Genomic DNA, 26,860 nt, shown 5'->3' with positions numbered 1-26,860 from the left:
ATGTGACATTAGAAAATGGTACGAGATAGTTATTACAGATATGAGAATGAATAAGATTTTTATAACAAACATAGAATTTAGGAAAAAACACAATTTTTATCTCCAGAAATATTACTATGAATTCTGCACAAGAATCATTACAGATTATATATAACATGGCATGAATAATAACCATATCAAAAGATTGCTTATTTTCAGCAAAGGTATCAAATTTGCTATTTATAAATTGTAATTTGAATCAGGAAGATCTTTTTTATACAAAATTTGCACGAATGTAGTAGAAAAGCACAAGACTGATACACATAACCAATATGCTTTAAAGTGAACTGCATTCAAATCTTGAACACATTATGGCTATAACGAAAAATTACACAATTGGCTCTGTGCACATTTCAGTCTAAAATAAAATAACTTAACATTTATTGCAAAAAAGAGGATAAAATATTGATATAAACATAAACTCTGAAACTAAATATTGCCAAATATACATATCCTGTATGTACACATGCAAAATTAAATGGTAATAAACATCAACCCATCCACATAAAAGAAGGGGGGAGGTGAGGAATCACCAATAATGACATTTTATTTGAGAGAAATCACGATTTATACCATTTTTGAAGATGGTAAAAGATTTCCTTCATTTTAGATTTCGTCGTTCAAAACAATGGGTACCCAGCATGATTTCATTGACTGCACTGGGTGCTTGAAACTGCAGCTAGAGCTAAAGCCATGGTGATATTAATAGTGCGCATTGGAATAGATGGTGCTTTATAAAAAAAAAATACCCATCATTATTACTACAGGATGTCTTTTTTTGAAAAAAGTGAGCAGGGGAAAAAAGTTGCACATGCAAATTTAAGCCTCACTGGAAATAACATAATCATTCAGAAATATGAACAAGAGTGTTACATCCTGTCTAAATACCCTGCATGTTTGTTACTTCTTGCATGTGTATTTCTTCTTTCTTTCCCATTTCTTCTTTCCTTACCTTTCCCTCTTTCTCCTGTTTTCCCTTTCTTCCCTCTATTTTCTTCATCCTCCCCCCTCTGTTTCTGCCTTTTCTTTTCTTTTTCCTCTTCTCCCTTTTTCCATTTTCTTCCCCTTCTTTCCTCTTTCATTTTTCTTATTTTCTTATTTTTTTCATTTCCTTGCAAAATCCTCTAGGTGGGCAGAACATTCCCACCCTCAGCTTTAACATCACTGATTAAAGTTATTTATAGGCTACGATGCTATTCCTTCAAGATGGAATCTGAACAGTCTAGATCACCATGCAACTAGACTTCCATCATTTGAGCCTTTTGATGTCTTCACCTGCACCTGCACTAAGTGGAGCCTAAAAAAATGCAGAGTGATGGACCAAGAACAAGTGCAAGCACTCTAGGACTAGCCATAATTTGGGACATGTCATGTAGCATTGATAGACAAGAATTCTACAAGGAATGGATCTTCAAGAACCAATGCCAACAGGTACAAGCATGATAGTTCTAGGACGAGCCTGGGATATTTTCATCTAGAATTGAAAGAGAAGAGTTCTACTAGGTGTGGATCCCAAAACATGCTTCAGGATTGATAGACTAGGACCAGCCTGGGATGATATGTAGCATTGATGCAGAAGAGTTCTACACAGACACAGGATTCTGATAAGTGTTTGAGGATAGACTAGGAACAGCCTGGGATATGTTGTGTAGCATTGATACAGATGGGTTCCACACACGCAGGATTCTGATACATGTTTGAAAAATGACAGACTAAGAGCTGCCTGTGATATGTCATGTGGCAATGATAGAGAATTCTACATGGTCTGGATCCCAGCACATGTTTTAGGAGTGATAGACAAAGACCAGCCTGGGATATGTCATGTAGCATTGATAGAGAAGAGTTCTACATGGTCTGGATCCCAAATTTCAGAGTCCTAGACTACAACAAGTCTGTGATATGTCATGTAGCATTGATAGAGAAGAGTTCTACAGTCTGGATCCCAAATTTCAGAGTCCTAGACTACAACAAGTCTGGGATATGTCATGTAGCATTGATAGAGAATAGTTCTACAGTCTGGATCCCAAATTTCGGAGTCCTGGACTAGGACAAGTCTGTGATATGTCATGTAGCATTGATAGAGAAGAGTTCTACACGGTCTGGATCCCAATACATGTTTGAGGAGTGATAGACTAGGGACCACACATATGGGATGAAGAACTCTTCAGGCTGATCCTCCTCTACATACCGGAACTTCAGCTCAGGAAATTTCTGGAATCAAACAGATAAAAGAATCAATCATAATTATATCATAATCAAAACATGAATGTATCTGGGAGATGATGAAGGAATTCTATCACATGGGGGTAAACTATTTCACAGAGTTGAAGTGTTCTTAAAGGTCAAGTCCACCTCAGAAAAATGTTGATTTGAATCAATAGAGAAAAATCAGACAAGCACAATGCTGAAAATTTCATCAAAATCGAATGTAAAATAAGAAAGTTATGACATTATGAAGTTTCGCTTATTTTTAACAAAATAGTTATATGAACGGGCCAGTTACATCCAAATGAGAGAGTCGATGTAACTCACTCACTATTTCTTTTGTTTTTTATTGTTTGAATTATACAATATTTCAATTTTTACGAATTTGATGGTTAGGCTGTCCTTGCCTTAAGCACAAAATGTTAAAATAATGGAATTCCATGTGTTCAGGGAGGAATGAAACTTCATTTCACATGACAATGATGAGAAAATCAAAATATTTCATATTTCATATAATAAAATACAAAAGAAATAGTGAGTGAATCATAAGTTCCCTCATTTGCATACCGACCGAGATGTGCATATAACTGTTTTGTGAAATGAAGCAAAACTTTAAATTATCATAACTTTCTTATTTTACATCCAATTTTGATGAAATTTTCGGTGTTATGCTTGTTTGAATTTTTCTCTTTTTTTTCAAATCAAGTTTTTGTTGGGGTGGACTTGTCCTTTAAGTGCACACAAACCGAACACATTATCTCACTGATGAATGCACAGTAGTGTGTGTCCCATGAATATGATCAATTTTAGTCACACTTTGTGAGACTATCTCGGGGAAGAGAGACCCAAACTTCTTTAGACTAGTCCATTTTGTAGTACATTCAGTCCTGCTTTAGCTACCACATGTATTAGAGGGCCACCTGTCTAATAAGACCACCACTTTGGTTTCCCTTGCAAAGCATTTCCCAATGAATTATGACTTTCTTGGAGAGTCATAAAGAACACTTTCTGTGGCCGCAAGACAGGTTTGACTATACTTACCCTCAATCTATCTCGAGGCCATTGCAGCATGCCTTGTTTGATGATATCTAAGACTTGATGAACAGATGGTGTATGATGCTCCTCTTGACTCTCTTCCAACCTCACTGAGAAGTATGTCAGAACCTACACCAAGGAAAGCAGAATAACTCAATCATTCTGGGCTCATTGGTCAATCGCTGAGTGGTCTACACCCATTTGTCTATTTTCCATTTGGTCCCATTCCACATGGTCTCATCCTACTCTGTCTGTAACCATTGTGACATCCCTCCCAATTTCCAGTTAGCCTAACCAACTGGACATTGTGGCGTGCACCTGTAATCCAAGCTTCAATGAGAAGTTACAAATTGATGTAGAGGTTTGAAGTTCTAGCCCTGGTCACATCTTTTGGTTGGTGATGTTAAATATTGGACCTGGACGTTAATAATCATATCTGATTGATACAACCGAGGATATAGCTTAACTACAGGCTTAGGTTGTACCCATTTTGTGTCAAGGCTTATTCCCACTGCACTTAAGGATGCAGTGAGGATGTAAAAGGGAAAATAATCTTGCCATCCATTGGAAAACATTATGTATCCGTTGTGAACTCTTTGCATACGTGTTTCATGGACTCTATATCCATCAAGCATCCCTCTGTGATTTCATTGTTAGCCCATTTTGTCCATTGTCTGGAGCGGATGAAAACAGATGGAGCCACCCTGAAAATTTGCTTGTCCGCTCTGTATCTCTTATGAATACATTTTGTGTCAGTCGGCCAGTGGGACCAGGCCTTAATATCCATTTTGTCTAATATACTGGGTCTAACATCCCCTAGTCTACTCCGTTGATAAATGAACGATTGAGTAAAAACTGAGGGACAATAAAAGAAAACATCTAGTACTGACGAAGGAGTTATGAACTACTAATACATTTTCAGAAGCAACCTTCAACTTTCCCCAAATCTGACCGAGTACTCTATCAATTGCAGACAAGACTGCCTTTGGTGTAAGAGCAGTACAATAACCTTTATTTCGTAGTGGCCAACAGCTGGTTACCTACATCTGTGAGTTTTGTGGTGTGACTCTCCAAAAAAATATTTTTAAAAAGATCTACTTACCGTGTCAATATTTTGTATGATATCCTGGAACTTTGGATGTGTTTTGAAGCTAGTGAACAGATCTTGCTTGTAGAGTAACGTGTAGACTAGATGAGGATTGTGTGGGAGCATGTTGATTAGACATGAATTGATGATTTCTAGCACCATACGAATGACTTCTTCTAAAACGCTCAGATCTGATAACTGCAACCATAACAATAGAAAGCATAGCTTAAATCAAAATCACTGCATAACTTCTTTCTCCTGTAAACATAGAATTACTAAACTTAACATATTTCTAGTGACTACAGATGTAAAATAGTTGAATGGAAATAATTACCTTAACCACTATTTACATTCAAATAGTGACAAAGCTTTAGTTCAGTTCAGGTCAAGTTTGGAATGCTATACCGCCAGAATAAAAAAGAATCGTAGAATCATGATTGCATTCAATCGACTCTTAACATCTATGGCTCTGCTGAATTGCCTTCCATAATGCATGTTTTTCAGCTTTTTATAGTTGTTACAGATAGATGTTTATTTTAATGCATGTTTTTCAGCTTTTCATAGTTGCTACAGATAGCCGTTTATTTAGAAAACTCATGAAAACTGACTAAACGCAGACATGGTTCCAACAAAAAATCTCTAAAATCAGTGACTCTAGGGAAAATGTATCATCAGAAAGAGACATTCATTTTCACAACAAATAAGCGATACAACCCAAAATTGATTTGAACAGAATATCTGTAAAAACAGCGACCCGAGGGGACTGCCAATTAAACGCAGCCTAAGATGGAGATGTCTTACCAGATCATCATGTTCAACAGCAGCATCCTGCGTGAGATCTCCATTGGCTTCAACCGCTGACGATGCTCTAAGCTGCTCCACAATTTTATCATGCTTCTTGATCAGTAACTCAAACAAACTACAGAAAATAAACAAACAGTAATCAATCATGACATGTGGGTAACAAAAGATATTTCTACAAAGGCCAGAGGCCCTCTTGATTTTTGCTATTTCAAGTGCACACACATGCTGTCTACAAGGCCTTTTTATTGAGATTTTTGCATATAACTATTAAGGCCAAACACTCACACCATTCACGATTAGCTTACCTTGACTATTCAATCTTCCGAATTACTTGTAATGTTCCATCCTCTGACCGCCGCATCCAATCCCATGACCACAAGTCACAGACAGTTCATCTATTTTTTTTTCACATTTCTTCATCTATGTTATCTACGATCTTTCATTGAGATGCCATCATTGAGACTGTTTCTAAGTAGGGTCAGTCACATTATTCCACTCGATTCCAGTGCCAGTGCACATGCAATACATTCATCACTACGATTCAGACAAAATAAAATCCACACCACTCACAGCCTTGCTGTCATCCAAACATGCGCACATACCCCATGAATGCTACATAAACCATGGTATGAACTCTGCACCAGAAATCATTGACATTAGATTCCCTCCATGAAACATATGATCAAATCGCCTAAAACTTCAAAATGACCACAAATAATGAAGCTACAACAATTTTCTTTATAAACATGATAGTTTATTACAATTCATAATCATGGCAAAATGAAGATCATCGTAAGTGGGAAAAAATAAAAATCCTATAAAAAAGTAATGAATATGATGCATGGATATTATAACCCTTCTTGGGCAATCTAAATCTCATAAAAAAATCATCATGAATCTAGGAACCCAAAATATAATATACCTAATACATTTTTAAGAAAGGAGTGAATTTTATACATTTAGCTGCGTTTGAACTGAAAATGGGGATATTTCAAGTGAGAATAATGACATAAAAGAGACAACTTTTTCCTTTGCAATGCACACTTTTCCCTCTGTATCGCTATGTTTCCTGTAGCATATGGAAGGGACATTTCAGAGGAGAGTATTGCCATATTGAAAACAAGTAAACAAAAACAAAGAAATCATTAATGACAACTTTTTCCTTCAATTCAAAAATACATTCTTTGTTTTTTAATGCTCATATGAGAGATGTAGTTATGTTGCAGCAAACAATGATTTATAAGAAGTCTTTGAAATCAAAGTCAATTGTCATTTTATCACCATAGATCTAGAGCCGGTTCACTTGCATACACCTAACTGTGAAATGTTGAAATCTAACCTGAAAGTGATCACATTAACGATTACCAACACAGATAAGCACATGTGGAACAATGTATGTTCATGATTCTTATATTCTAAGGAGATCCCACTCACCTTACTATCCTCTGCGTTACATAGGGATGCAGCGAATGGAACTGTGAAGACATATTGGCAAGAGCAGCTAAGCAGTTTGTATGGAGGTATTTATCCTGTGGATTACACAATGAAAGAAAAAGCATACAATAAATCAAAGATTATTTCGTCCTTGTAAGCTATAGCTCGGGACTAATATTTGATTAAAGAACTGTGAACAGGCACAAGTAAGCAGATCATATTTTTGTCTCTTCTTTCTTGAAAGCTTTTTTCTTAACATTAGGAGCAATCTTTCAAACTAACATTTCTTTACAATCATCTTCACGTTTATTCCATATAAGTTTATATAGGGGTGTTCATATTCTTAATGCGAATACATTACATAGGACATGAGAGTAAATGCACTATGATGCAGTAAGGACAAGACTCAAGAAGATACATGATAAGTGCAGCTCGTGTTGGAATGCCCTAAATGTACAAGTAGTTCAATTAAATGAGACTGGAAACAATCAAGATACAAAATCATGAAAACTTTACATATGAAATAAAAGAATATATGGCAACAATAATCAAATATGAAAAAAAATGCCTAATAACAGAAGAGAGACAGGAGATAGAAAGATGGAATGAGAAAGAAACAAAGAGAGAGACACAGTGAGGGTGAGATAGAAAGAGACATAGTGAGAGAGAGAGAAAGATACACTCAAACATAGACACACATAGACAGAGACAAATACAGAAACATAGACAGAGAGAGAAAGAGATAATGTAGCCTATATTCACCCTCATTCTTGTCATGTTGTACTGTATGGTCCTGATGACTACGAGAACAATTAGACCACCCAATGTGATCTCTGTTATGGTTCTATCTGTGTACCAGGTTACCTGCTTCACCATCTACAGAAAGAAAAAAGGAGAAAAGAATCATGTCTAAACACAACACAGTTTCTGAAAAGATATACCGGTAATGATAACTGAATAGAATGGTCTCCTGCTTTTATATAGTTTATAGGGTCTGATGCGGAAAGACAAAGCTCATGATCTTGATAGGGTCTGATGCAGAAAGACTACACTCAGATCTTGAAAGGCAAAAGCCGTTGGTCTTGGTAAACGCCTGCTACATGATAGTGTTTAGGTTCTGATGCAGGAAGATTCCTACACTCACAAGCTGCAATTCAGTGGCCCTGCTTTGTGGCCTTTTGGATCTGGTTTGAAATTCACTACCTATATGGCAGAAGCTACATACGAGCCATCTTTTATGACCGCTCTACTTACACATATCAGCAATAGATAATGCGGAGCGAGCAGGAGAGACCATCATTCTGATTGGTCAATTCTAGAAATTTCATGCACAAGTGATGAATATTCATATTCATGTCTTCAACCGGCGGATCAGATACAAAGGACTCACTTCACCTGTGTTTGATTATTGAGGTCTGGGAGTGACCTTTCGTGTCACCATCCGAAAGACATGACCAGGGCTTGAACCTTGAAACTCTACTTCCATTTGTAACTTGGTCAAACAGCTTGGATTTCAGGCGCACACAACAATGCCCAGTTAAAGCTTTTGAGTATGTAGTTAACCATTTAAAAAAATTGCTATGTAATGGTGAAAATACTTTGATATTGGAACCTTGACAAAAGCTTGAAGGGCGGGAGAAATGATGAGGAATTCAGCTTTTATCCTTATTCAAATGAATACATCAGCCTCGTAAAGATTATATTTAATGTATGAAGACATTTGCATATTTTTTTCATGTAACTCAGTTTTTATGGGACGGCATGTTCTATCATTTTTTATCATAATGAAAGAAATAAAATTGATTAATTGATCAATCATCAAACACAAAATGAATGTTGGAGAATCTCAGTTGACAAATTAGAACAAATCGCTCATCCAGGCAAGAGTTCACAAAGTTAAATAATGTAATAACAATTATAATGCAATGAAAACAATATTTGATACATTCTCTTTATCACTAAATCTAAAAAACAAGTTGGAAAACTGAAAAGCAGTTCATGAATGTAAATTTGTTTCACAAATTCAGGAGTCTCTACAGATGCCCATAAGTGGAGATTTCCTTAAGTTGGCTACAGTAGAAGGATCTGTTAACTTCCTTGCCCTGTTTTGCGATGACCTTTATAATGTAAACAGGATTTATACTGGAGACAATCCCATCTGAACTATTTCCTTCCTGAATCCTCTTACTGGGTAAGTGTAACCAGCCCATACCCCACTGTGACAGTGTTCAAGGATATAGGAGGGTCATGTAAAGGTCAGTATAAGATACCGAACCATACTGCTACATCTAAGTCATTCCAGTGCTCTGTTTTAACATTAAACACTGTAATACAGATACTGCTTACGTAGAGGTTGAGTTAACATTTCATTTCTCAAAAGGAGCTAAATTTTTCTCCAAGGGATAGTATTTTTTACCTGAAATTCACAGTGCTGAGATAAAATATTCTACCAAGGAGGAAATACAGCTCCAGAGGAGAGTTGAAATGTTCTTTGTTAAACAGACAGACCAGGCAATATTATAAAGTCTATGTAGATTTACCATCAGTCTGCACAGGCTATATGACAAGCTCACAATGCTTGCTGCAACTCTGATCTGTCCATGTCGTAATAGGATAAACACAGCTAGCGTGTGTTTTATGCAATCTTCGTGTATACACTAGGGCGTACACCAACCAAATTACCCAATTACGCAGTTTACAAGCAATGAGTGACATCACCTCAGTGTATATACTGCAGACATTTACAATACAATGCAGTTATATTCACTGAGGTGAAGTCAAATTCTTGAATACAACAAATGCGATCCTTGCAGCTATGATCAAGTGATGGTGTATTGACCTATCACTGATTCGAATCTACATAAGTCATGTGACTTCTCTTCCCTTAAAAGACAGGAATCAAATCCAAATGTGAGCTTACATTATCAATGGCAAAACACCTATGATATAGGTCGCAGGACCTGCTTCACTTCAAGTTTGGTGCTGTACTGATTTTACTTTGGCCCAACACCGGCACTAAAAATTCAACACTGAACTTGGGTAGGGTAATGAGGTACCATATAATTAAATTTTTTTATACCATTTTCATTAATTTTTATACCATTTTCATTAATTTTTTATACCATTTTCATTAATTAATGATACTGTAATATTATTTTGGGGAACCTGAATTACAAGCTCCGCTTTCCAAGGTTTCCCCCACAATATACAGCTAGCATTTAAGTTAACACTGAACTTTCTAAAATTCAATTATACATTATATCTGTGTACTGGACCTTTGTGAACTATTTCAATATTTCTAATTGTTAATTTATTCTATACTCACATTTCTGTTGTAAAATAATTATCTTTGCTGTTATTGTGGAAATAAACGAAATGAAAATGAAATGAAAATACGCGGACTCCCATATTTGTATATGTCACTTCATTAAATTAACTTTTGGACATCTGATCTCCATTATTTACCATTCTTACTCTACTTCACAAACTGCCCATGAAAATTTGGTAGTATTACAAATTTTCAGATGGACTAGAAAACAGAGACAAAATATTTCAGAAACATCACACATACCAAATAAGGTGTCTGACGAACTAATATGTAGCATTGCTCGGGTTTTTTACTAATGAACAATGAATGACCAATAAATTTTTTTCTATTGGAAAGTGTCTCATGAATATCTAGTGAATCAGTTTCACTGACGAATTTGATCTCAGCCAATCGGATGCAAACATTTCAGTAGCTTATAACACTTGCCAATGACTATTCGCTTGATAACTCACCAATTCATGAACACACTTATTGAAGGAGTCGTCTTCACTGAGGATGAGAAGGATGATAAGAGTCATGTAGATATGATGGGAATTCCTCTCCTGGGCATTGTACAGTATCTTCAGAAGGGGAATCACCTATTTTACAAAACATCAATGGATAACATGATCAACAACAACAAAAATCATCAACAGACATACAAATGTATAGTACACATCATCGTGGGCATTAGTAAGAATTGCATGCAAGAGTTGACTATGGAACAGTTCTAACATGCCAAAGGCATGGCTGAAGGTGTTTTGATGATTTTGAAGGTAACAGGCGTATGTAATTATTCTAATGCCCCAGCAAAATAAAAATAATTTGTATTGAATAACCGATAAGAAAGTGATGTGGATCCTCGTTATTTAAAAAAAAAATCATCATCTCAAAACCCTGGCAGGTTGATAAGCAAGTCATAAGCACAAGTCAGTAGAAAATTTTTCCTGCAAGCTATGATAAATGACTGGTCATGTGATAGATATCAGCCAATCACTTATCAATATCACAGCATTATTAATACCAGCAATCAGAGCTGTCATCAAGGATATTCACTGTTAAGGAAACCTCATCACCAGACAACTTGTCACAGGGGTTCAGAGGAGGAAAAAACTATACCTGATGTTCAGGACTTAAACATTGCAATCATCAACAGATTGTATCTATAAACTGGCCTGCTGGAGAATAATAAAAATAATCTTGTTATTCATAATCATAATGCTCTACGGACACAAATTTGACATATTTAAGTGCTTACAAATTTATTATTACCCAGGCCATCAGATTCAATAAGTCATTCCTGCACACAATGTGTGCACATCTTCCACTTCTTGGGGGAGTATTCTAGCTAGTCCCTAATGAGGCACACACAATGCTGGACAAGTCACCATGCAACATCAATGAGATGTCTGACTTATCTATGGCTGTTTTGTTTTTCTCTCCTAAAAATGACATTGCACTTATTAAACATTTTAAAATTTTGTCACCAAGGCTATGATGATATCAACATACCAGTGTGTCAATGTTTGTTCTTGACAGGACATAGTTCCTGAAGTTAATGTTCTGATGCAGGAGGAGGTATAGAAGGAGGGTACTTTGATCATCTTTGAGATGGTTACAGAATGCTTCATACAGGTTGGCAGAGTTCAGCTTGAATGGAGGGAGGCAACCTGATGGTCCAATCGGAATTCCACCGTCTGGAGGGGAAAAAGAAAATGACATTAAGTAATTCACAAGAACAAACAAGATTATTTAAAGTCTTTGAGGGCACGCCATTGGGTTGGGGGCACAAATTGCAAAATGTCCATGTATTATTAAACATAGGTATAAACTTTTTTTTACGATAAAGATCAGTGCGAGGGAGTCACACACACCGTTCTCATTATGCTTTCTAAAACTGGTTTACTAGAAACCAGTTTGGAAGATCGCTATGCTAGTGTTACCATCTGATCACCCAAACGTGGTTTTCAAAACCAATCCACGTAAAGCGGTCTTGTTGCTATGGGAACACTCTCAGTGGGGTGACATTTTTCACACGAAACTGCAGCATAAGCATTCCACAAACAGTGTGTGGAGTAGCGTGCTCGAAATGTGTGAAGATCGCTTCCCGGAGAACGGTTGTGTCCTCACTTACCCTAAAACCAGTTTAACGAGGCAAAACTTACATTCGAGCAAAATACTTTGCCAAAACAGACAATCGAACACCAAAGATGGATAAGCATATTATGCCTACTACTACTGGGTAAAATTCTGGCTAAATCATTCAAATTTATTACTACAGGCCAGAACCACCGAGCCAAATTGCACCGAAAAGCTAATATGTAGAGAAAACTTGTGCTGACCTTGTGAATTTGCAAAGGAGCAGAGCGCCCTCCTGTACGGATTGTGTATTCCCTTCTCATGCGTGTAGTGATTTGTCAGGACTTGCAAGAGGAGGAGACTCTGATTGGCTAAGAGTGCTCTGTCTTCTTGATCCTCTGTCTTTGATCGTCCTCCGTAACCCAGTGTGAGCACCGCCCATATACCGGCTGGAAGGAGAAGAGAATCAGTACCAAAATACATGATTGTTATTCAAAGGAATTAAATTTTTCATCATTTGACGTTTAGTCGCATGGTCATATTTTGCTTTAGCGCCTATATGGCGGCTCAGCTACAGCCGGGGTAATAATATGATACCAAGTATCAAGCGCAGTACAGTATATGCAATTATAGTAGCTGAACTAAATAAATATTGTTATCATTATATTTCTCAGTTTAATTTTACATACATTACATATAATTGGTCATTTTCATAGAGCACTTTGGAAGAAGGTCAATTTGTCTACAGGTAATTTGATATATATTATAAGTACTGCATAACCTGTAATTATCTTTCTTTTTTTTAAAGCTTTCTTGTTTGACAGGTGCTCTTTATCTTGTTAGGTGGCTATGCTTAAATGCATATTGATGACTGGTGACTGTAGGGATTGTTAGCTTTCTTTTCTATGATTCTATATTGAAGTGAAATATAAGACATCATATAAACAACAAATAAGTAATAGTATATAGTAATATACTATTTCTTTTACCAAAATGAGTTTGATAATACATTAAAAGTGTTCCTATACTTGTTTTATGTCAGTTGGGATCTTGATCAATATAAATTTTCATGTATAACCACAAAACACATTTCAATTTCATGTCATCCACATCATAAAAGCTGCAGGACATAACACATCATATACTGGAAGTGTGAACAATACTTTTGGGGGATTTACCATAATGTAACATGTTACCTGCAGGGAACTAAGTAACTTAGTCCCTGTACAAAGTCTATGGACATTATAAAATTCTGCCTTTAACCCATTAACAGATGCCTCAATCATCTATGCACAACTCAAATCTATAATGCTGAGAACATTTACGGATTCAATCATGTTTGGGGCTTCCAATAAACAATAAATATCTGTGCTGACAACTTGGCACAAATGGGACAGTTGTCGGATTTCACAAAAAGGTAACAGCACTCTTTACATCTTCAATGCAAAGACTGATTGAGCGGTTATACAGAAAGCTGCAATGGATGTGAATATCAGCTATCTTCACAAGGCATGAGTTTGATGATAAATGAAGCCAGTTTGTGTCTACTTGATCTACTAGTAGATGGTATAATTGCCAAACAGTCTCACACCAATCACTGATAAACTCACAAAACCTACTATAAACTTGATCTAATTATGTTAAGACCAACAATCACTTGGTATAATTCTCACTTGCCCTCATTTAGTCTTATGCCAAGACAGTCTAATTCCCATTTCATGTAGTCATTTCTTTGCACTTCATCAAATGAGCATTTGGTTTACTATTCAGAGATGCTAACTGATAGCTCAAAAAAATCCTGAAAACCCAGGCCGGGGGTCCAGGGGCCCGCCCATCAGGGCCCCTGGCGGGGTCAAGGGCGAAGCCCCCTGAAGCTGGAACGTTTTCTTATTCTTTAGAGGGCTGAAATCATTAATCTACAGTAGTACATAACAAATAATTAATGACATAATAAACTTCATATCATAGGCAAGAAAGGTGCTCAAAAAAAAAAAAATCATGTAACCCGTACTCATTACGGTACGGGTTAACCTGCTGCGGGTTAATATGCTGCGGCCAATGGGTGCGACTCGGGACGGGTGTATGTAGCAGCTGGGGTGCCCTTTTTCACTCACTGTACTCATCAACAAGACAATCCTATACTCTCCATAAATCACAATTTCTATCAAAATGATGGATAGTTCACACATATGAATTGATGAATACGCACCAGAGAACACATATTTCATGGTAGCAAATAGGTTTTCAGCTGAAATCCCGCGGCAGACAACCAATCACTCACGCAGCAGCAGGCAATTGCAGCCACACCGGGCCATGCTTCGAGCGGTTCTACCGGCCGATCGCCCGACTGGGATAGCGCTGACACCCGTATCCCTGCAGGGTATAGGGCGGCGTTTGCAACTGCTACAATGTATTGCTCGCGCGTACCGTGCAAGTACAGTACCAGCTAAACTTCATGCTGCGCACAACGCTAATAATTTTCCGTCTGCGCAAATTGGCCATCCAAAATTTAAATTGCGCTCTCCGTAGCGAACTCCGTGACAAGATTTGGAGGGGAAATTTTTACGGATTTCACTTTGACAATCGATTTTTTTTCCGGAATATTATTCAGCAAAGGAAAAAATCCGGAATTCCGGAAAAATCCGGAAAATTAGCAACTCTGACTATTAAACAGTTCATCTGGGGAGCGTTTCATCAATATTTTCATCCGACAAGTTGTCAGATCTGACATCTTTCCATGATTTTGATTGGCTGACAGGCATTGTTACTATGGTAACTGTCGGATAACATGGGACTTGTCGGATAAAACATCCAACAAGTCCTTTCATGAAACGCCCCCCAGATCATGTACATTATTTGATGTTAGACCAATGGATTAGATAAAATGTGTACGGTATAGCCTAACTGGAAATTAGGCTAATATGTAAATGGGCAAATTGGCAATTAGACCTAACGATTGGTAGACAAATTAGTTATAGAAAAGCAAGGATTTTACCATGTGGAAATGTTTGTTGATGAACTAGGATTAGACCAATTTGGCCAAGACCAAATGGAAAGTAGACGAAGTGGGTGTAGAACAAGTGGAACATTACTTTGAAGCCTACCTGCTATTGCTGCAGAAATGCCGTAAAGAAAGCTAGCTGGTTTGGGTGAATCTCTCAGAAGCTCTGCTGGACATTCTTCTCTCTTGATGAACTGATCTAGGAGAATCTTCACCAGAATATGGGCATCATTGGAACTGCAAAAAAAATAATTTATGTTAATGAGTGCAATGTATGATTTCATCTTTCACCTGAGGAAATATTCTGTCGATTGCACAAAAGATTCATATTATTGTTATTATTACGCAGGCAATGGACAAAATCGTATGAATAAACAAGTGGAATGCCTCTGGCCGTCTCACCTGCATCACGCAGTTCAATATACAATGTAGCAGCAGTGCTGACTTTGAAAACTACTCTAACTCGCACAGGATGTTCAGTGATACTTGATTACTCTTATGTCCAAGTTTCATGAATCAGATCCATAAACTTTCAAAGTTATGATGGTAATTCAACAGATACACCCAATTCGGCCAAAGTACATTGACCTTTGACCTTGGTCATGTGACCTGAAATGCGCACAGGATGTTCAGTGATGCTTGATTACTATTATGTCCAAGTTTCATGAATCAGATCCATAAACTTTCAAAGTTATGATGGGAATTCAACAGATACCCCCAATTCGGCCCAAGTTCATTGACCCTAAATGACCTTTGACCTTGGTCATGTGACATAAAACTCATGCAGGATGTTCAGTGATACTTGATTAACCTTATGTCCAAGTTTCATGAACTAGGTCCATATATTTTCTAAGTTATGATGACATTTCAAAAACTTAACCTCAGGTTAAGATTTTGATGTTGATTCCTCCAACATGGTCTAAGTTCATTGACCCTAAATGACCTTTGACCTTGGTCATGTGACATGAAACTCTAATAGGATGTTCAGTAATACTTGATTAACCTTATGGCCAAGTTTCATGAACTAGGTCCATATACTTTCTAAGTTATGATGTCATTTAAAAAACTTAACCTCAGGTTAAGATTTGATGTTGACGCCGCCGCCGCCATCGGAAAAGCGGCGCCTATAGTCTCACTCTGCTATGCAGGTGAGACAAAAACTGCACAATGAATATATCCAAATTTGCACGAATGATGACACCGGGCATGGTGGCTCAGTGGTAGAGCGTCCGCCTCATGAACGGGAGGTCGTGGGTTCGATCCTCGGCCGAGTCATACCAAAGACTTATAAAAATGGGACCTTCTGCCTTCTTGCTTGGCGCTCAGCATTTAGATTGGAGAAGGGTAATAATAACATGTTATGTTATGCAGGGCCCGCTGGTAGAGCAGTTTCCTAACTGAAGTGGCTACCCTGGGTAAATAAAACGTTATTATTATTATTATTGTAAAATTGGCTGAATGATAAATATCAAGTAACCAATCAAATGACAAGGATCTATGTAGGTGTTATATACTAGAAAATAGTGGATGTAGTATGGTATATGAACATCATCGGAAACTAATATTATGCAGAATATGAGCATCATACATGCAGTTGAATTCAAATGGCTTAACCCTAAATAGACTGGGCTATTTCGACGCCTAAGAAGACTGGGGGGGGCTGATTCAGCCGATTCAGCCCCCCCTTATGATCTCGGCCGTCGATCGCGCGATCGCGACGAAAATTGGCACACGCGTTACCCATGGCATTATCTACAAAACTATAGCATCAATTCTGCAAAATATCTCATGTCTCATTAATCATGCTAATTAATTTATGCGTAAAAATCATAAGTTTGCTCTAATTAATAAAATAATGCCCCTGAAATGCTAATTTTTGTTTCACATACTCTAGATAGACATCTGATCAAATTGATTTTTAAAAAATTTCAAAATCGCATTTATTTTCTTATGTATTCTATTGTTTTCTAAATTTCTTATGTATTTCTTTGTTTTTCGACTTTTTGTTTTTTATTGTTTTTTCAATGGAAATTGTCAGGGACTTTATTTTGACCATAAACAAGATGAAATTAATTGATTTTAAGCAGTAAAAGGAAAAATAATGATACATTTATGAATTTTGGCTAAGAACACTATTTGCATTGGATTTGTACACAAATTCACGTTTTTGAGTAATTTGGGGTCTGCATGCACTTACGAAATGTTGCGTAATTTTGGAACCGCGTACCCGGGGTCACAATTTTGGTCTCAAAAGTTGCGCGAGACTTGAAAGTAAAAAGTCAGCGAGCGACGCGGTCAAAAAATTTCTCGCGGCGGATTTATCGCAAAAAATGTCGAGGTCTTTTTAGGGTTAAGCATGTATTGCAGACATAAGAGTAGACATTCATTACTGATCAACGCCAAGAAAGGGTTTATCTTAACATTTCAATTATACTTTTCTTTTCTACCTATAGGACTCATCTCCATATCAATATCCTATATTCCAAATGACAAACTCACCATTTTCCATGCATGATATACTCTGTAATGAGACTCTTGTGTGATATCCTTGGTATGTACATCTGAACTGATAGAAGGACCAACAAGGTGTTGATCGTCTCTAGGTGAATTACATAGGTGAAATTCCTGCAATGCAAAGAATTATAAATATGCAACGGTTATCTATATAAACAGAAACAGAAACATGTATGAATGACAGACATTTACCCAAGGCTTTGTTTTGAAACTTTTATTGTGATCCCTGCCAGGGTAAGTGTAATAGGAAAGCCCCCCCCCCAAAAAAAAAAAATGCTTCAAATAATGGCTATAAAATCAGCCAAGTAATGCTGGTATCTCTGAGGAAGACTGGGTGCACATTATTGGGAAGAGAAAAGGCTGAAAGACAACATAGAAGCAAGGTGCAAGGAATTTCGAGGAAAAACAGAATTTACGAGAATATGGAAGAGAAGTGTAGATTCAGGTCATGCTACCCCCCCTCAAGTTGAAGGTTTTCTGAGACAAAATTGAACTAGAGTCGGTCACTCCAGGAGCAGTTTATTAAAAAATCTTTTAAAATGTTCATATTTCTAGGGGCATGAACAGTTCTGCTCAGGAAAAAACAAACAGTGAAATTATCTTTTATCATTGCAGTACTTACTGACAGATCATTTATTCACATATTCATAGAACTTAGGGATATATTGAAATCATCGTCTAAAAAGAGATTGACAATAAGGATTAAAAGAAAGAAAAAGAATCTGAATTCATAGTTACACTAACGATGGAATAAGCATAAAGTAAAATGTAAAAAAAAATAAACACTTCTTTTAACAGTTTTAATGGTCTTGATACTATGGACTAGAATAGACAAGTATTGAATCAATATGGACTACAATAGACAAGCATTGAATCATTATGGACTACAATAGACAAGTATTGGATCATTAAATCCTTCCACTTATCATTATTTACTTCTGATTTCACTTTCTATAAGTGCCCTAGAAACTATACGACATACATGCACACGTACTACATGTACAAAATAGACATAGACCTAATATGAGCTCTCCTACAATATCATTGTAAAAAGGAAAATCTGTGGAACACGTAGTTTCATACATGTACTGTATGCCAGCAACACCATTAGGGACTTGTTGACTTTCATGTTCATAAGTAGACTGCTACAGAGCACATGATCACAGCATAGAGTTGGTGGCATGAAGCTCTGGACAACCAGAACATGTGTAAGAACTCAACTGCCTGTCCTCTCTCTTGGTGAAAGATGTGATTTGGAGTTAGTCTCCTTCATTGACCTAACGGTAGATATGTCAGGCAATGTTATTAGTCGAGTTTTGGCGTGTGCCTTGTGTTGCTTCATTCCAAAGACTTTGTATGCCAGATCAGACTTTTATGGCTTACAAATAGTCAACTAGTAAACTTGCCTCCCCCACAAAAAAAAACCTAATATAAGATTTTGGTAAACTTCTTACGGTTTCCATGGCAATGAAGAAGAATAGTGTACAGGTTTCATGGTATACCATGTATTACTTTTGTGGGCCTGAAAAGGACCATCAAAATTCGATGTTTTGACAAGTGATTTGTTGCCGTTTTCAGGAGAAAGATTTGTCTTTACTTACAGCACAGGGACTTCGATAAGGAGTTGTATGAGGGTCTGGATAAACTTCTCCAGGAGCGTCTCATCTCCATCTGCTTCTCCGTTCTCCATCACATCTTCTACATTGAGCACCGTGGATGATGGTTTAGTTCTAACTACCACTGATAACTGCTGGAGGATACGCCCCTCGGATAGCATCTCCAGGAAGTATTTGAGGCTGCGCCGAATGATGAACAGGGCGTTGTAGGTCTGCCACGTGAAGACATGGCTGAAATATAAAATGCATGGAATAGTTGTGGTAATGGAAAATGAAAAGTTTGCCACTGAAAGGAGTAGCATATTTACCCATTGCATGCATAAAAATAATGTTATTTGTGTGAAAACCTCCCATAAATTCTGGGGAAAATTGAGTATTTTTGTCTGAGAGTATGCAATACTACTCTAAGCTCAGATGCCTCTACACTGGTCAGCTTGGATAAAGCAATTCTGTTATTTTAATGGAAAAAGGATGTCCTGTTTGTAATTACGTGTATGCTCTTATTTCAAATCAAATGGAACAATGCTGTCATCAAGAGAAACAAAGTTTTTTGTCAACTGCTATAACATTGGAAATGTAACCCCCAAAGCAGCTAAAATGTTCAATCCAATATCTCAATTTCATGTACTGTTACTGACATGTTCATGAGATAAAATTTAAAAACATCCCATTCAATGCAAGAACAAGAGGCCTTGACATGCATAGATATGAATAAACTCTCAATAAACTTTCAATACAGAAGCATTCTAGAAATGATGACCTCAAAGATGTAAAGACAAACTATGTAATTTCAAACTTATTCAATCTGATAAAGGATTATACGTACTTTCCTACTCTCTCTGTAAGACTTTTTCTTAAACATGACAAATAATTTTTTGTACATGCGATTGGATATATTTGTTATATTTGATATGTTTTTACTAATAAAATGTACATGCCAACACAAACACTTCATTCAAGAACATAAAATGCTGTTTGTTATGCAGGCAAAGATTTACCCGTCCTTTTGCAATTCAGCCATCCCGCTGCTGACATTGAAGAAAAAAAACAAAGTGCAATGTACATGTAAATAAAACATAGATACAGAACATAATATAACATTGAACACTTTAACAAATATTGACATTTTTTTTCTCTCAATGAGTCAAATATCATTCTTTATAGCAAAAGCAAAATAAGGAAAATATGGTTTCGGTAGATGTGCAAAACTTCTCTTTTAACTTTTCTTTCAATGTGCTAAATCTCACTTTTATAAGAGGACCAGGGTCCCATAACACAAAGGTTAGTGGTTAGCAATTGATTGTACGCTTGATTTTCATGACTGATTGTACATTCTAGTCAATGCAATCAATCAATCATGAAAAAATGTTCTACAATCATTGCTAAGCTTTGTGTTACAGGCCCCAGAAAATCTTTAGATGAAAGTATGTGAACCTTACTGGAATGCAGAAAAATATAATAGGGGGATGGGAAGAACAAGGCAAGAGCGATTTTGTGTCTTGCCCACTTGTGAAAATGACCAGAAATATAGTGATTTGCATGGGCACGCAACAGAATTGTATCGAAACTTCATTGTGAAATGACTGGGATGATATCACTTGTCATAAGAGCCTTGCATGTAAACTTTAATGTTGACCTGAAAATGACCTTTGACCTTGTCATGTGACCTCCGACTACAGCATAACATGCAGGTCCCCCAAGTCCATCTACCATCCAAGTTTGGTTGAAAAGCAACTTACGGTTGCAGAGTTAGGTGTCATAATAGAGTCTTGCATGCAAACTTTAACGTTGACCTGAAAATGACCTTTGACCTTACCATGTGACCTCCGACTGCAGCATAACATGCAGGTCCCCCAAGTCCATCTACCATCCAAGTTTGGTTGAAAAGAGACTTACGGTTGCGGAGTTAGGTGTCATAAGAGAGTCTTGCATGTAAACTTTAACGTTGACCTGAAAATGACCTTTGACCTTACCATGTGACCTCCGACTGCAGCATAACATGCAGGTCCCCCAAGTCCATCTACCATCCAAGTTTGGTTGAAAAGAGACTTACAGTTGCGGAGTTAGGTGTCATAAGAGAGTCTTGCATGTAAACTTTAACGTTGACCTGAAAATGACCTTTGACCTTACCATGTGACCTCTGAGTGCAGCATAACATGCAGGTCCCCCAAGTCCATCTACCATCCAAGTTTGGTTGAAAAGCGACTTACGGTTGTGGAGTTGTGTCATTAAGTTTGTGATTTGTGTTTGTGACAGACGACGGACAGACGCCGGACGGACGACATTTGGATCCCTAAGTCTCGCCTTCACCTCTGGTGGGCGCGACAAAAAAAGGGAGGTTTTTTTAGTCATTTGGTATGGTAAAAACAGTAATAAATATCAAGCTTCCCATAACCTGAAAAAAAAAACAGAAATGTATTTTTGTTTGACTGTACTCACTCTTCATTTTGTGCTGAGACTTTAAGCTGCATTGCTCTTTTGATGAACACACGGACTAATGCACAAAGATTACCAGAATGGAGGTTACTATGTGCTGTTTAAAAAAAGAGAATATCATTAAGGTCATAGTTTTTAGAGTAACACAAATTTGGACAAATTTTCAGACAAAACTTGAAATATCACTGAAGGTGAGTGAATTAGCACATTTGATAATTCTTACCTAAGATGATATTTGTGTACATGCATTGTCATTAGATCATACATTTAATATTGGAATGGGGTATCTGGTTCATACACACTTAAAATTACATAAATTGTAAGTTTAATAAAGTCATCATAAAGGTTCACAACCATGTTAACTATGCCATTACTATAACTACCATCATGGTGGAAACCTTGATTGTGATTGGCTGCTAAGACGTGCTACCATGGTAGTTGACATGGCAAATTTACATGTACCCTAGTTTTAACCCTACACGAAACAGACCCCTTGTGTTGCAATGTACCTCTATAAGCATACCCTTTACATATTGCATTGTCTTTACTAGTAATAATAATAATTATTATTACTAGTAATATATATATTACGCTTAATACTTACATGTACTTTGTCAGAAGTCTCTAAGCGCTCTACACTATATTCAGCATAATTCCCCTGGCTTTAGCAGTGCAGCTGTTACGCGCGCTGCGTTTCAAGGAATAAATTCCTGCCAGGTACCCATTTACCTCACCTGGGTTGAGTGCAGCACATTGTGGATCAATTTCTTGCTGAAGGAAATTGATAATATGTTAATATCAATCTAGGTGGGTGTTTTACAAAGCAGTTTATAACTAAACACATGACTTGCAACTATTTCTTGGGCACTAAATCAACATCAATGGAAATTTCTGGTGCCTCTAATAGGTTAAGTCTTGCATATCTAATGAACAGCTTCAAGATATGGCCCCCAGACCATGATGCAGCACAGATTAAAAACTGATCTTGTTATCCTGAACAAATACATGTATGTTTGAATATGAATACAAATTTTATAGAAAACTTCCTTTCAGCTCCTTACCCAGTGTCTTGCAGAGGTTCTGTGACGATTCTTCTATGAGCCTCGCATCGGCACTCGTGTGTGGGATGTTGAAGGAAAAGGACAAGAGCTGCTCCCAAAAGGGATCCGTGTCGTCAATGGAATCTTTTCCAACGAATCTCTGAAGGCATTCATTCTCTCCAAGCTCACTCAGGCTGCTTCCTGTGGCACCCATTGTCAAATATGCAGATTGTCAGGCAACCTGCTCCAATTAAAGTCTTTATTTGTTAAAAACCTCTGGTAATATCACTGAATCTGTTTGGCTGTCACATTAAAAGAAGTTTGAATGCATGATGGATGTTCTAACAGAAGACATGATGGTCAAGGGTGTACAGGAGTGTAAGTATATAAGTATGGCAAGTTGGTCGGATAATCCAAACAATCTGAAAAGAAAATAAAAGTTTAAAATTTTAACTGAAATACATGTAGACACAAATAAAAGCAGTAGAATAAAGACCAAGAACTGTTGGCACAAGTTAGCGTTGCAAATAAAAACTGATAATGGTAAATGTAGATTAAGCTTGGTATGATTAAGGATAGCTCCATCCCAGCAATAAGTGTATAAAGAACAACAACAAAAAACCCCCCTACCCAAATCTTGACATTTACGGCTGCGCCAAGACAGACAGTCAACAATTTCTTTTTCGAGGGGGACTTATTATGTTATGCCTATGGACTAGACCGAGCCTTGGCCTAGACAGTGGCCTTCCTTTCTTGGCTATCTAAAGTAAATGTTACGCGTTAGATCTCAGACTTGGTGTCAGCTCAGTACAGCCACTCAGTCTAATGTTACTGTAACCCAGGGACTTGTCCGTGTAATACTAGGCGGACATATGCTCTCCAAAATGGGGTAGAATGGGGTCGCAATAGCACTCCAAATAAAAGGGGAAAATATAAATTATGCACTTACCTCAATTATATGGATGAAGGTCTATTGTGAGACACAGAATCCTGACATCGAGGCACAAACTGGACCCTCAAAAAAAGGAAAGTTCTGTCTCGTTCATTCTCCTTCTGTCAAACTTGAAAACAAAATGGTCGATTGATACCGAGAACAAATGCGACAGAGGTCTAACTTTTCTTTCTTTTGAGGGTCCAGTTTGTGCCTCGATGTCAGGATTCTGTGTCTCACGATAGACATTCATCCATATAATCGAGGTAAGTGCATAATTAATTTCCCCTTTAATTTGGAGTGCTATTGCGACCCCATTCTACCCCATTTTGGAGAGCATATGTCCGCCAAGTATTACAAGGACGAGTAGCTCCCTGGCCTGGGTTAACGTTACTGAAGTACGTTACACTACTACTTTACTAGTGTATAGTCACGTATTGTATTACCGGACACTATCATGATTCCGACGCGCATATTACTTCGATCTCAACGTCGTTGATCTACAAGTAATCCGTAGACATCACTTCGCGGATCGCTTCGCTTGGATTCACCGTGCACCTTAGTGTTGATATGAACTGAAGTTAGCAACCAAATCATACGAACATAGGTTTGCATGCAGCATGCTGGCAGTTTGTTCGCCACATGTTCCAGACCTTCATTTTTGAGGAGCGCGATCGCGCCGGCGCTCCTACTGCGCTCTTTAAAAAAAATAAGGAGAGCAAAAAATCGCGCTCCTCAAAAAAAAAAAAAAAAATTGCTAAAATTTCACATCTTTAAATCCATGAAATAGCCTTCTTTTTTCCACAATTCCTTGAAATTAGTTTTAGTTGAAAACTATCAGAAAAATGAAGAATATTCATCTCTTTCCCGACTCTGATTTAATTTAATCTCGGTAAATATTGCAGTCCCATATGGAGATTTTCATGGCAACACCATGGAAGTCTACATGTGGGACTACAATATTTACCGAGGTAAGTTCAATTCAGAGTTGGGAAAGTGGTGAATATTCTTCATTTTTCTGATAGTTTTCAACTAAATCAAAGTAATTTCAAGGAATTATGGAAAAAAGAAGGCCATTTCATGGATTTAAAGATGTAAAATGTGAAATTTTAGCAATTTTTTTTTTCAGGAGCGCGTACGACATCTTGTAAATGTATTGACGTGACCCAGGCCTAGTTTCACCACAGATAATAGCTATTGCATATATACAATGTTAAGAAAAATCTACAATTCATCATACATGTATTGTAATGAATTGATTTGAGCTCCTCACGGAGAGCGATTCTAAGGAGCTCAGTGTATTTAACCATACTCACGGGACTAGCGTGATTTATGGTCTAAATATTTCTCCAAATGAATTGTGAAATGAGAAATTATGCACTTACCATGATTGTATGGATGAAGGACTAACGAGTGGCAGTTTTCCTGACATCTGGGCACAGACTGGAACCTCAAAAACGAAAAGTTCTCTCCTACCCCCGTCTCGATAGGCCATTTTTGTTATGACTTGTAACAAAATGGCCGAAACGGGGGTAGGAGAGAACTTTTCGTTTTTTGAGGTTCCAGTCTGTGCCCAGTTGTCAGGAAAACTGTCACTCGTTAGACTTTCATCAATACAGCCATTCCCGATCACGATATAGCCATGATATCTTGGCCTATTGAAAAGTGGTGGATATTGACATCGAAACGTGACTGAGAGACTTGTCATGACATTTGGGAACAAATATTGGTGATGAGGTATGCTGGTAATCGGCTGGTGCGAAACTGCATTAGCGCGAACACTGCCATACATTGTAAACCCACTTGTTGGGTGTCCAGACAGTCAATTTAATTAATTTATTTTAAACAGTCAATTCAATTGACAATTGTCAATTGAAAAAGTTCACAACTGAAATCTCTTCAATGTTTTAGCACAAAATGTTAGACAATATTAGTGAGAACAAATATTGGCGCTAATGCAGTTTCGCACCGGTCGATTACTAGCACACCTAATCACCAATACTTGTTCCTAAATGTCATGACAAGTCTCTCAGTCACATTTTGATGTCAATATATCGACCACTTTTCAAAATATTGTGATCGGGAATGGCTGTATTTCGGCTTCAATCTCAACGTCGTTGATCGACACGGCGTAGACATCGCTTCGCGGATCGCTTGGATTCACCATGCACCGTAATGTTGATATGAACTGAGGTAGGCAACCTAATCATGCGAAAATGTGGCGAACAAACTGCCAGCATGCCGCATGCGAATCTAGCTATGTTTGCATGATTTGGTTGCTAACTTCAGTTCATATCAACATTACGGTGCACGGTGAATCCAAGGCCAAGCGATCAGAACTACCAAGTCTCACGCATTGTGCGTGAGACTCACGCATTCAGGGTCCGTCTCACGATCTCACGCATGGCACCAATTTTCTCACGCATCGTGACCCGACAGAAAAAAAAAGAAGAAAAAGTAGCATTATTCGCCAGATTATACGACTGGCCAACCGCCTTCGTGTCTAGCCCGGCACGCGAGATCTCGAGATCGAGAGTGCAGTCAGCGCACAGTACAGCTAAGACGTGATATGATGAATCGCGTGCATGCATCGCATGGTTTTGAAGCCCATATCTCATGCGCGCGCGCAATTTTGCAAAGTACGAGTGTCAGTACTGGCCGCGCGCGCACAGAGACGTCGAGTCATGAAAATCTCACGCATAACATTTTTTTGAACTTGGCATCTCTGAGCGATCCGCGAAGCAATGTCTACGCCGTGTCGATCAACGACGTTGCGATCGAAGCTGAAATACAGCCATTCCCGATCACAATATTTTGAAAAGTGACTGGTGATATTGACATCGAAATGTGACCGAGTCTGCATCTGACTTGTCATGATATTGCCATTGCCATGGGCAGATGGGAACAAATAATGGTGATCGATGAGGTATGCTGGTAACCGGCCGGTGCGCAACTGCATTAGCGCCCAAATATTGATGATTAGCACTAATCAACGCACAGTTTTTGTTTAATCCAAAGAAAAAAAGGCTTCATTTTTGTTACGTGTCCGGTCACCCAACCCCCCATACACAGCCAGCACAGCCACAGCCCAGGCCACGGCACAGAGACGTTCATTCATGTTCTGTGCTTGAGCATGTTGAGTTGTGATGAATTTCAGGAACTTGTGCTAGCTGCCGTTGTTCTGTCATACATTACCGAATTAATGCCGAACGATTTGTCTTAACTGCACATCAAACTTTTAACCAGATATCGCAGAATACTTGTTATTCGCAGTCACCTAGATAGTATTAATTAGGGTAACACTAAATATCGACGTGTCGCCTATCGGTATC

The 26,860-nt window shown here is 37.7% G+C and overlaps 1 protein-coding gene across 3 annotated transcripts; it reads right to left on the bottom strand.

The window, feature by feature from the left end:
- Positions 1 to 1,313: 1,313 nt before the first annotated feature.
- Positions 1,314 to 26,860, bottom strand: LOC121411465 (dymeclin-like). 3 transcript variants are annotated; one of them, XM_041604218.1, is made up of 16 exons: positions 26,724 to 26,860; positions 22,619 to 23,019; positions 21,561 to 21,654; positions 20,120 to 20,149; positions 19,107 to 19,352; positions 17,491 to 17,616; positions 15,095 to 15,228; positions 12,254 to 12,439; positions 11,424 to 11,608; positions 10,385 to 10,510; positions 7,367 to 7,480; positions 6,605 to 6,699; positions 5,168 to 5,285; positions 4,382 to 4,564; positions 3,286 to 3,408; positions 1,314 to 2,250 (listed from the first exon to the last, which is right to left on the bottom strand). In XM_041604218.1, the coding sequence occupies exons 2-16, from the start codon at positions 22,809 to 22,811 to the stop codon at positions 2,104 to 2,106; spliced, it is 2,100 nt and encodes a 699-aa protein (XP_041460152.1). In that variant the 5' UTR covers positions 22,812 to 23,019; positions 26,724 to 26,860; the 3' UTR covers positions 1,314 to 2,103. The 3 variants fall into 3 exon arrangements, with proteins under 3 accessions (XP_041460152.1, XP_041460153.1, XP_041460154.1); XM_041604219.1 differs by having other exon boundaries at positions 26,806 to 26,820; XM_041604220.1 differs by lacking the exon at positions 20,120 to 20,149 and having other exon boundaries at positions 26,724 to 26,859.

The sequence above is a fragment of the Lytechinus variegatus genome, chromosome 3 (assembly GCF_018143015.1).
Source record: "Lytechinus variegatus isolate NC3 chromosome 3, Lvar_3.0, whole genome shotgun sequence".
In the NCBI taxonomy this organism is placed as follows: Eukaryota; Metazoa; Echinodermata; class Echinoidea; order Temnopleuroida; family Toxopneustidae; genus Lytechinus; species Lytechinus variegatus.
This window is presented reverse-complemented; position numbering and strand designations above follow the sequence as displayed.